This window comes from Schistocerca serialis, chromosome 4 (genome assembly GCF_023864345.2).
Source record: "Schistocerca serialis cubense isolate TAMUIC-IGC-003099 chromosome 4, iqSchSeri2.2, whole genome shotgun sequence".
NCBI lineage: Eukaryota > Metazoa > Arthropoda > Insecta > Orthoptera > Acrididae > Schistocerca > Schistocerca serialis.
This window is the reverse complement of record NC_064641.1, coordinates 400,478,140-400,489,371: the sequence shown is the minus strand read 5'-3', so window position 1 is coordinate 400,489,371 and position 11,232 is coordinate 400,478,140. Positions and strand designations below refer to the sequence as shown.

Below are 11,232 nucleotides of genomic sequence, written 5' to 3'. Positions count from 1 at the left end.
GGTCATCACACACATCCATGCCCGAGGCAGGATTCGAACGTGCGACCGTAGCGGTCGCGTGGTTCCAGACTGTAGCGCCTAGAACCACTCGGCCACTCTGGCCGGCGAAATCAATCAAATTCACTAACACATTCTAGGTAACAATTAACACCCGTTCGTAGCGCAAGGTGATGGATTCCGACGTGCAAGCGCGCCAGCAGTTTCACCTGTGGTACGGCGTGCATTGCTGCGCCTCTCGCGGCGCCCCTCACTCTTACTGAAGGGGCGGCCATTGCCAATTCTGGCTGCGCGCGACAAGTAGGCCCGCGCGGCAGTGGAAGGGGTTCCGGTATAAGACGCGGCGCACCCAACTCACCGCACAGTGTCCGGCAGTTCGGCGACGCAGCACAAGCGACCATGGCGGCCTCAGCGAGCTCGGTGACCTGGCTGGTGATCCTGTCCGTCCTCGTGGCAGCAGCCGCGGCGACACCCAGGAGGGACTTCAAGGGCGTCGCCGCCATGGACGACACGCTCTCCATGCTCAGCACGGAGTGCGACGCCAAGAAAGACTCCCTCTCCTGTGTCAAGTACAAGGTCCTCACCGTCATTGAGCAGCTCTTCAGGAAGGAATCTTTCAAGGTCAGTCGTGGGAGGTACTGGGGACTGGTTCCGCCTATTTGCAACGAGTAACAAGAAATTACGTTAATAAGTTCAAAAAATGGTTCAAATGGCTCTGAGCACTATGGGACTTAACAGCTATGGTCATCAGTCCCCTAGAACTTAGAACTACTTAAACCTAACTAACCTAAGGACAACACACAACACCCAGTCATCACGAGGCAGAGAAAATCCCTGACCCCGCCGGGAATCGAACCCGGGACCCCGTGCTCGGGAAGCGAGAACGCTACCGCGAGACCACGAGCTGCGGACCGTTAATAAGTTAACGGTCTATCGAGTCCCCCTCTTCGAGATTCATACAGCCTCAAACTTCCTTGATCTATCTATAATTCCATCTTATGTCGTTGGAATGAGACTGTAGTTGGTCTAAGACTTGAAGAAAACACTTACCAAGCCGTAACTTTATTTAACAAATTTAGCTACCAGCTTCGGTGCGTCATTGGTACCAAATTAGTTAGATAAGTCGTGTAAACGTCTGTATCCAATTGTATGTCGTAGACTGCTTCTCGAAAGATGTGGACCCCTCACCTCTAATGGTGGCAGCAAAATAAAATTATTAAATAAAATGAGCTATTGGTATCAACTTTCTTTAATATCCTTAGAGTACGTCGCACATATTCTAACCCATCAATTTCGATTTTTCCACTGGGCTCAACTCCCGGAACATCTTTGATCATTACTGAATTCCAATCCTTCTGAATGGGGATAACATAGTAAACTCTATACCTTCTGTTCTGTTTACTTCTACTTTCTAATTTTTTCATTTCTGACACATACGTTTTCTGTTAGCGTTGTGGAGGAACAGAATTATGAAACCTCCAGAAATTCTTACATAAAAAAATGGTTACATCCTGAATTGCCGTGTTAGAGGGAAGGGTGTATGTCATTCATCTTTCTTGTAAACATATCACTGTGTAACGGCGTACTGCAGTTTCTTACGAAGGAGATTGGGTGACTAGCACAGAAATAAAATAAACTGGGAAAGCATCCCACCCAACCTGAAGTATTCCCATTCGGAAGATATTTAGCATAGTATTGTTTCTTAAATGGAGGTACGTACGAAATGTATCCGCCTCTGAACTCGCCGTATCTAACACAGGATAATGCGGCAGACTTCTACATCGAGGTAATCTGTTCGAATTTAGGAGAAAGGAAACAAATATTATTAGTATTTGGTGTACAAGTAAAGAAGAAGTGATGTTGTTTAGTTCGCAACCATAGATAAATGCACAAATGTCTTAAGATACATTCTGAACCACTCGGCACTTAATGAACAGGTCTGATAGCGAAATCAAGTTCTGTGACCTCCTTTGCACAAATTGAGATCAGTAGGCTATGTGACGTCACTGTTCGACTTCTGTAACAACATAGAAACGACGGCTCCACTCGGCGTTTGTTATATCGTAGTCGTCCACTAGAGACATACGCACACCAAACTTAGGAAAGATGACGGAACATACTTAATTATCTCTGTATAAATGGCAAATGCAGAGGAAAATGAGTCTTAATGAAGGTTTTAATGACTAGCGTATGTAGCTCATAGTTATAATAACTGTTTACAGAAAGTTAAACGCGTTGGTAGAAGAAAGCTAAATGTTGAAACCAGCACAGTATAAGTTATCTACGTGTTTGTCACCGAATACCGGTATAAAATGTTTCGAAGCATCGGTTACTGTTAGAACTTGTCGTCAGAGTGGCGTTGTATAATGTAGTCGAAATGCTAGAACATCTTACATTATGATACATGACGGAAGACGTGTGCCGTAAAGTCCATGCTCATAAGCGTAGCATGCATCATTTTATAACAATAAATTCGAATAGTCCGACTCATTAGGTAGTGTGTCAGATATTCGGAAGGACCGCGTGTGAATCTAAGTGTTGCCGGAGATTTGTACTGGATGGAAGGACTGGAATGAATTCACACAGCCTAGTGAGGCCATTCGAGTGGAAGGGGTAGTTTACAGACTTGCGGGCGAAAAGCTAATAACGGCTGTGCGAGATGTGTGGCGACCACAGGCCTCTCCATACCACATCAAATGAAATCGTTGGTCGAATATGACACAGCGGCCGGTCATCTGCACGTGGTGTTGGCAGAGCCTGACCGCGAAATTACTTAATTAGATTTCAGACTGAAGCGAAGTCGGGAACACTGAGAGTGATTCTATTTCAAACCGTTTCCAACGCAACAGAGTAGAACAGAACGGCTGTAGTTGTATTTCCCTGAAGTTATTCACTATGACATTAAAACGTGGTAAGCAGTGAGATGTGGGAGTTTGTCCATCTTCCTTCTACCACTCTCTCACTCTCTCCTCTCTCACAACCTCTCTTGTTTTCGGATCGTCAATCTTCCGACGGATTACATGTAGACCACCACGTTTTCGTGTTTTGTCCAAATCACTTCATATCAGAGTAGCACTAGTCTCAGGTTTTAATAGGATATATGCAAATATCCGTTCTTCTCCTACAATTTTAATCCTCTGTGGCTGCCCGTGGTTCAGTGTAAGTCACTCCCTGATATCGTGACACGCCTCCTGTTATTCTGTACCTTATTCTAGTTCCTCCCACAAATTTAACTCCTAGCGCATCTGCGAAGAACCTCATTTAGTACGAATCCACTTAAAACTTAGCATCCTTCTCTGGCTCAGTATGTGAATCATTCGAGTCTCTTTTCTTCGGTTGTTGCATTCCCGTGTAACGTTCCCATGGAGGCTTCGTTTCGGATATTAAATGCTACGTTTGATACCAGTCGGTATCTTTTGGCAAGGATTGCTTTCCTTTTTATGTTAGGCTACTTTATAACCTCCTTGCTTCTGTCATGTTAGCTTTTAAAGTAGGGAGATTTCATCACTGCGTGTATTACATGGCCCCCCAGATGAGTAATATACTTAATTCTTTTGTTCTTTCATTTAGTCTAAATTGGTATAATGTGCGTCCGTTACACAGGCCCTGTAATTCTTTCGACAGAGGACTGCAGTGACTACAATGAATCTTGCCACTGGTACCATTTCACTCTGACTTTTAATCTCCCTCATGAAGATATTTTATTTTCCTCATGTTCAACAACACAAGAAAAAGACTGCATGTCCGACTTGAACGGTCTCTTAGAGTTATTTCTCTATTTCATAGTTATATACACACCCCCAGCAGCCAACCTGCCACTTTCCGCCCTGTGAGTAGTAAAATTTACAATTTTAATATAAAAATATTAAGAGGGAAAATTGGGTGACAATTTTTATGACTCGAAGAGAGTGGTATATGTACCGGGTGATCAAAACGTCAGGATAAATTTGAAAACTTAATAAACCACGGAATAAAGTAGATAGAGAGGAAAAATTGACACACATGCTTGGAATTACATGGGGTTTTATTAGAACCACCCCATATTGCTAGACGCGTGAAAGATCTTTTGCGAGCGTCGTTTGGTGATGATCGTGTGCTCAGCCGCCACTTTCGTCATGCTTGGCCTCCCAGGTCCCCAGACCTCAGTCCGTGCGATTATTGGCTGAAGTCGGAAGTGTGCCGTGATCGACCGACATCTCTAGGGATGCTGAAAGATAACATCCGACGCCAATGCCTCACCATAACTCCGGATATGCTTTACAGAGCTGTTCACAACATTATTCCTCGACTACAGCTACTGTTGAGGAATGATGGTTGACATATTGAGCATTTCCTGTAAAGAACATCATCTTTGCTTTGTCATATTTCGCTATGCTAATTATTGCTATTCTAATGAGATGAAGCGCCATCTGTCTGACATTTTTTGAACTTTTGTACTTTTTTGGTTCTAATAAAATCCCATGTCATTCCAAGCATGTGTGTCAATTTGTACCTCTCTATATACATTATTCCGTGATTTATTCAGTTTTCAAATTTATGCTGTCTTTTTGATCACCCGGTACATTATGTTTAGTATCAGTGTGATATGATGGAGGATCTTGGTAACTGTGGGTCGTTTTCAGGATGTGGAAAGTATGTAGAATACTCGGATATGAAGGGAAAGTGGGGTGAAGCAGCAGACCAGGGTTCTCAACGATTGGGATGTTATGAGGAGTTGACTATTAAGTTTACGTGACATGTAGGAGAGGTGAAGGTGCTACGGGAGTTTGTGGAGGTGAGGGAACGTTACGTGCTGGTACAGGATAGAAGAGGGAGAGGGATACAGAATGTGAGATTCAGTGTATGTACTTCCAAAATTTAGAGGTAACAATGAACGGAGCAGCGGACGCTCATGTTAATTTGGCACAGATAAGGAAGAGGAGGAAGAGGTGGACGAGGGTTTGCTATGCATGGATGAGGGTCGATGTGTTTAATCCCCACGTCCTGCTGGGTAGCGATTTTAGTAGTTTTATTACGTTGTTGGCTTTCTTATGGATGTTTAGCAGGTCGGAGCTCCAAGTGTTAGCTTAAAATGTTTCAATGTTTTAGTAAGATAAACTGATCGTGTGGATTATCAGGTAAACTTCCCGGAACAGAATCCAGGGTTCATTGAAATCCGCGTTTAGCCGAAAGTATTTGACTGTGTTTATTGGGACAGACGTGAGAGCATACTGTGGCTGCAGGTGTCGGACGGCGTGACGGTGGTGAAGAACGACGCGGAGCCAGCGCCGCAGGAGGCAGGTTCCGCCCGCGGCTCCAGCAGCTGGGTGGACGCCGCCATGGAGCTGGTCACTGGGCACGACCTGCGCGTGCAGTTGCCTGGAGAAACCACGCTCGTCGTCTCCCCGCGAGCGCTCGACTCGGCCGGAGAGGTGTCGGCCACCCTGCAATTCGACAACCGCGCCCTCGAGGGGCGCTCAGTCGAGGAAGGTGAGCACCCAGGCTGCACTCCTTTCGGCCGTCAGTGGAGAATGCACAGCGCTGATAACTTGTGATGAATTACAAACCGCGTCTAAAAATTCATCACTGTACTCATATACGGCAGGTCGTCCAGAATTAATCTGTCCGTGGTAAAAGCCTGTAGACTCGAATGTTTGCGTGTTTCCTCTGAATAGAAAATAACGATGTCCTCCTCCACCCTTCCCCAATTCGAGCTGATGGTCCGTTTTTCATGATCCTGACATAATACCCAATCTGCTTTTTATACTTGTTGCGGTGCAGTTTCGCGAGAAATGAGAGGGGTTGTGGAGTGAACTTAGAGAAAGTTTTGGTAAGGAATATATGTCTGGAAGTACCGATTTAGTGTAAAGTAAGTTTCATGGCGTGCACACAACAGATGTTGTTGTTGTTGGGGTGCACAGGCGACCAACGGCGCGATGATCAGCACCCTTACAAATACTAAAAGAAGCAAGTATGTTTAAAAGGGCTAAATACGCTGGCATTCTCTCTCACCCACTCACCGCACTCAAAAGAGGGAATGAGCTGTGATCTTTGTGGTCAGGCTGCAGTTGTCCCACGTGCCGATCTTGCTGTTCATTTCACAGTGTATCGGCGACGTATGCTTTGATACACACGGCCCACACACCCTGGTATGAGGCTGTGAAGCACCACAGTCAGCCCATCTAGATGTGAACGTACCAGTCTCTCGTAGGCGTGGTTGTAGTACGACGAAAGTGGCATATGAGTATTAAGGAATGAAGCGATCGCAAACCTTCCAGATACATGTGTAGCTTTACATGCATTACGTGACCACCGTGAAGTGGGAGATTTGAAAGTGATCCGGTTTTGAAACTAATTCTATATTCAACTGGCATATTTCCAGACATGGGTCTCCTATCAGAACTTTATGTACTCGGTCCACTCTTCAATCCCTGGAAGCCTTTAATAGGAAATGAGAAAAGAAACAGGAACCTGAGAAGATGATTTCTTGACTGAGAAAGAAAATGAAGTGCATATTGCATTTTTCATATCTGTCTTTTGTTTTTGTTGTGCCGACATGAGAAACACGTTTGAAAATATTTTTTTCGCAGTATACCTTCTTTAGTACACTGTGTTTCTTTTTAAGTTCTTCTGTCCATCCTGAAATGACCCAAGTACATTTTTCAGCAAATTCGTATTGTGAATTACTGGTGTTTTGCTGTCTTTAGGTGGGAGACTGGTTTCATGCAGCTCTTCATGCTGGTGAACCCTAGGCTGGCCTCTTCATCTGTACATAACTATTGCCACCTACATCATTTCTACCCGGTTGCTAAAGTCAACCTTAGGTTTTTCTGTACAATTTCTACAGTCCACAAGTCCCTCAATTACCAAACCAATGAATTCTTGATGGCTCAGTTGGTCTTCTTTCAACCGATTCCTTTCTTTACTCAAATTGTGTCTTGATTTTGCCTATTCCCTTTTTCGATTCAGTCCTACCTTTTTAGTAATACCATTTAACCATCGAATCTTCAACAGTCTTCTGTAATTTAAAGAGCGTCTAGCAACTTTCTGCCTGAACTGTTCAACGAACACTTTTCACTTCTGTTCAAGGCTACACACAACACTAATACCTTCAGAAATTATTTGAGGTACTAGATTTCATTCTGTCTTGAATGTTTCTCCATGAATGCCAACTTGTTTTAGGTCTTAATTAAATTGTATTAGCCAGTTGTGGTTTTGAATTCCCTGAAATACAGACAGTCCTGAGGTGTGGGAGATACGTGTACATGATAACTAATCTTTGGCCAAATTGTAGCTTACAGTCACGAACTCATACGATATAATGCTTTCCAGCTGTAATAAACGTAAGCTTAAGCTCTTTGAAGCTTCTTGAGAGATTAAAACTTTGTGCTGGACCGGGACTCTAACCTAGAACGTTTGCCTTTCGTGGGAAAGTACTCACCGACTGAGTTATCAAGCACAACTCATTTCCTGACTTCCAAATTTCACGGGGGTTCTCCTGCATACCTTGCGGGACTAGCCCTACTGGAGTAAAGGATACTGCAGAGACAGGGCTAAGCCACTGCTACAGAATATTTTCCAGAAAGAATGTTCACTCAGTAACGTAGTGTGTGGCGATTTCAAACTTTCTGGCAGATAAAAACAATTTTAGTCTGCCAGGAAGGTTCCAAGTCAGCGCATTCTCCGCTGCAGAGTGAAGATTCATTCTGAAAACATAAGGTCAGTTACTATGGATTGTCAGTGACCATGTCTTTAAACAAACTGATTTCTTACTAAATGCTTAGTAATTCGAAGTTTGAAGTAAGATGCTAAAATGTTATAACAGTAAATGTTAGTGCTGTTCTAGCAAATTACTCATGAAGAAAGCCCCTCCATGAGGTTTTTTTTTTTTTTTAAAAAAAAGTCATGCTTCAAAGCACCAAGAGTTTCTAATGAAATATTTTTTTTTAATACAGCAAAGTGTAACCGGTCACTTTTTTGAAATAGTTGTTTATCACAAACTGCTTTTCAAACCTATTAAGGCTCATCTTGAGAAACCTGCTTATGGAATGAACAGCTATTTTAAAAAAGTGGCCTTTTGCTATTTTCTGTATTTATACTGAATGAACGGTCACGTATAATGGAAAAACTTAATAAATAATTGTTTAATAATGGTTTCGATTGTCGGACCAACTTCATGTATCACAAAACTATTTACAGCATCCTCTAAGGCAAAGTTCTCAGTGTTGCTTCAAAAATGTAAAAACTACCTTTTATCAACAGCAAACCAATTTCCGTGTGCTGTTATAATCATATTCCGCTTATTCTGGTGGCGACACTCAGCACGTTGAGTAAGTGTTGACGCAGAATTGCTTTTATTTTATTTGGTGCAACGTTTAGAACATAGACACTGGAAGTGAGCAGCAATCGATCGCGAAACCCGTCGATTTATTACAACAGATCTAGATTTCATCTATTACATATCTTCAGTGTATACAACAACAGGTGACATTAGTCCCAAGTCTCACGTAGTAAACAGTATTAACTGACGCTACTTCAGGAGTCCAAGACGAACTGTTGCTAGTTAGGTTTAACTAGTTGTAAGTTCTAGGGGACTAATGACCTCAGCAGTTGAGTCCCATAGTGCTCAGAGCCATTTGAACCATTTTTCGAACTGTTGCAACCAATATTGTTTACTACTGATAAATGGCTCTGAGCACTATGGCACTTAACATCTGAGGTCATCAGTCCCCTAGAACTTAGAACTACTTAAACCTAACTAATCTAAGGACATCACACACATCCATGCCCGAGGCAGGATTCGAACCTGCAACCGTAGCGGCCGCGCGGTTCTAGACTATAGCGCCTAGAGCCTCTTGGCCAACCCGGGCGGCTACTACTGGTATTTTGGACTAATATCGTCTGTTGTAAGATGTTAATATGGCTGTGTAATAGTCGAAATCTAGAGTTCCTGTAATAAAAAGACGGATTTTGCGATCGATTGTTGTTATTCTCCCCATTGTCTGTGTTCAGCGATCGCTGTGCACAACGGGATCATACGGATTCCAATCTGATTTATAAAAGTGCCATGTAAACTGTTGTAAATAGCTCTATAGTACCTGAAGTTGGTACGAAAATCGAAACCGACGGTAGATGATTGTTTTGCAAGCAGCTCTTGGCTGTGTGACATTTAATTTGTTTTCAAATACAAGCTGTGTGGTACCACACGCATAACGTATCCTTATGCTTGTCTCTGACATCACTAAATCGGCTGCCATGCGTTACAGCGCGCAAGAGCAAGCTGAAGAAGATCATCGTGCCGGTCCTGGTGTTCGTGCTACTGAAGGCGATCACGCTGGTGCCGCTGCTGGTGGGCGCGCTCGGTCTCAAGGCGTGGAACGCGCTGCAGCTGTCCTTCTTCTCGTTCATCATTTCGGTGGCGCTGGCCGTCTTCCAGCTGTGCAAGAAGCTCGCGTCAGACGCGGCGGCGTGGCCCGCGGCCGCCACGGTGTCCGCGCATGCGCCCTGGGAGCCCTCCGGCGCCGGCCACCAGGTGGCGTGGGGCCGCGCCTCCCCCGCCGAGGACGACGCGCAGCGCCTCGCCTACCGGGGCTACGCCGAGGATTAGGCCGCGCGAGCACCTCCTCGCTCTTCTTAATTTATTGCAGTATTTATTGTGAATTATGTGCCCGCCTCCAGGGAAGTCGTCTTCTACTCAGGCTTGCCGCCGTTCGAGCCAAGTCAGAACGGCGACACAATGTCTCACGTTTAAAAAATAAAATTAATATTTGCTGACGAGCAACCTTGACCTGAAAGCACTCAGAGCGTGTTTTATTTAATTTTCTTCGAGCTGTAGCAATCCTAGTCGAAACCTGTAGACTGACCTCTATTCTAGTACCAAATAATGTTGCTGTAAACCAATCTAAGTTTAGTTCCATTCACTACCCATCTGAAGTACCTGTTACGAATTTCATACGCTGTACATTGACATACTGTTGCGCTACCGTTATAATTAAAGTTTCCAAAAATTTTATGATTAACTTGTTTTTAGCCTTTTTTACACTATTTCATTTGGAGAAATGCAAAAATGTAGTCGAATATCTTAAATTTTTGCACCAGCTGAAATAAAGTAAGTGAACAAAGAAAGTAACTTTTATTTCCATTTTTATCACTGTTATTGTTGTGGTCTTCAGTCCAGAGACTGGTTTGATGCAGCTCTCCATGCTACTCTATCCTGTGCAAGGTTCTTCATCTCCCAGTAGCTACTGAAACCTACATCCTTCTGAATCTGTTTAGTGTATTCATCTCTCGGTCTCCCTCTGCGATTTTTACCCTCCACGCTGCCCTCCAATACTAAATTGGTGATCCCTTGATGCCTCAGAATATGTCCTACCAACCGATCCCTTCTTCTAGTCAAGTTGTGCCATAAATTTCTCTTCTCCCCAATTCTGTTCAATACCTACTCATTAGTTATGCGATCTACCCATCCAATCTTGTGCATTCTTCTGTAGCACCTCATTTCGAAAGCTTCTATTCTCTTCTTGTCTAAACTATTTATCGTCCACTTTTCACTTCCATACATGGCTACACTCCATACAAACACTTTCAGAAACGACTTCCTGTCACTTAAATCTACACTCGATGTTAACAAATTTCTCTTCTTCCCTTGCCATAGCCAGTCTACATTTTCTATTCTCGCTACTTCGACCATCATGAGTTATTTTGCTCCTCAAATAGCAAAACTCATTTACTACTTTAAGCGTCTCATTTCGTAATCTAATTCCCCAACATCACCTCATTTAATTCGATTACATTCCATTATCCTCGTTTTGCTTTTGTTGATGTTCATCTTATATCCACCTTTCAAGACACAATCATCACACTTAGTGGATAGCAATGACTATTCTCACTGATACACGAATGAATCATGCAACTTTATAAATCGTCAATAAAGAAAGTTTGAATAACAGCACTGATTTTGACAATGATTAATTACGACTTTCTCCGCTATTTGATGTGTCTATAATGTATGACCATGTAAGGCGTCATCAGATATCCAGAACTGCTTTACATAAAAAAGAGTAGTTATATTACTGAACGATAACTTGTCTAAATAAAACAGCAGCAATAACATTGATAATAGACATAATAATAGTGACAAACATATGGGAAATATAAAAATGAATATTAAGTTACACTTGATCAGAACTATTTACTGATGTACTTTCTTTCACATTAAGATTATTCATAATACAGAATTAAGAAGAAGCTGAAACA

The 11,232-nt window shown here is 43.0% G+C and overlaps 1 protein-coding gene across 1 annotated transcript; it reads left to right on the top strand.

The window, feature by feature from the left end:
• Nucleotides 1-376: 376 nt before the first annotated feature.
• Nucleotides 377-9,954, top strand: LOC126474015 (uncharacterized). Its single transcript, XM_050101415.1, has 3 exons — nucleotides 377-618; nucleotides 5,220-5,466; nucleotides 9,243-9,954. The coding sequence occupies exons 1-3, from the start codon at nucleotides 397-399 to the stop codon at nucleotides 9,581-9,583; spliced, it is 810 nt and encodes a 269-aa protein (XP_049957372.1). The 5' UTR covers nucleotides 377-396; the 3' UTR covers nucleotides 9,584-9,954.
• Nucleotides 9,955-11,232: the final 1,278 nt, after the last annotated feature.

Bases quoted from the DNA above. Each gene is read 5' to 3' on its own strand.
- LOC126474015 (XM_050101415.1), top strand. From the start codon at position 397: ATGGCGGCCTCAGCGAGCTCGGTGACCTGGCTGGTGATCCTGTCCGTC. The intron at 619-5,219 runs GTCAGTCGTGGG...CTGTGGCTGCAG, and splicing joins TCAGGAAGGAATCTTTCAAG to GTGTCGGACGGCGTGACGGT. The intron at 5,467-9,242 runs GTGAGCACCCAG...CATGCGTTACAG, and splicing joins GGGGCGCTCAGTCGAGGAAG to CGCGCAAGAGCAAGCTGAAG.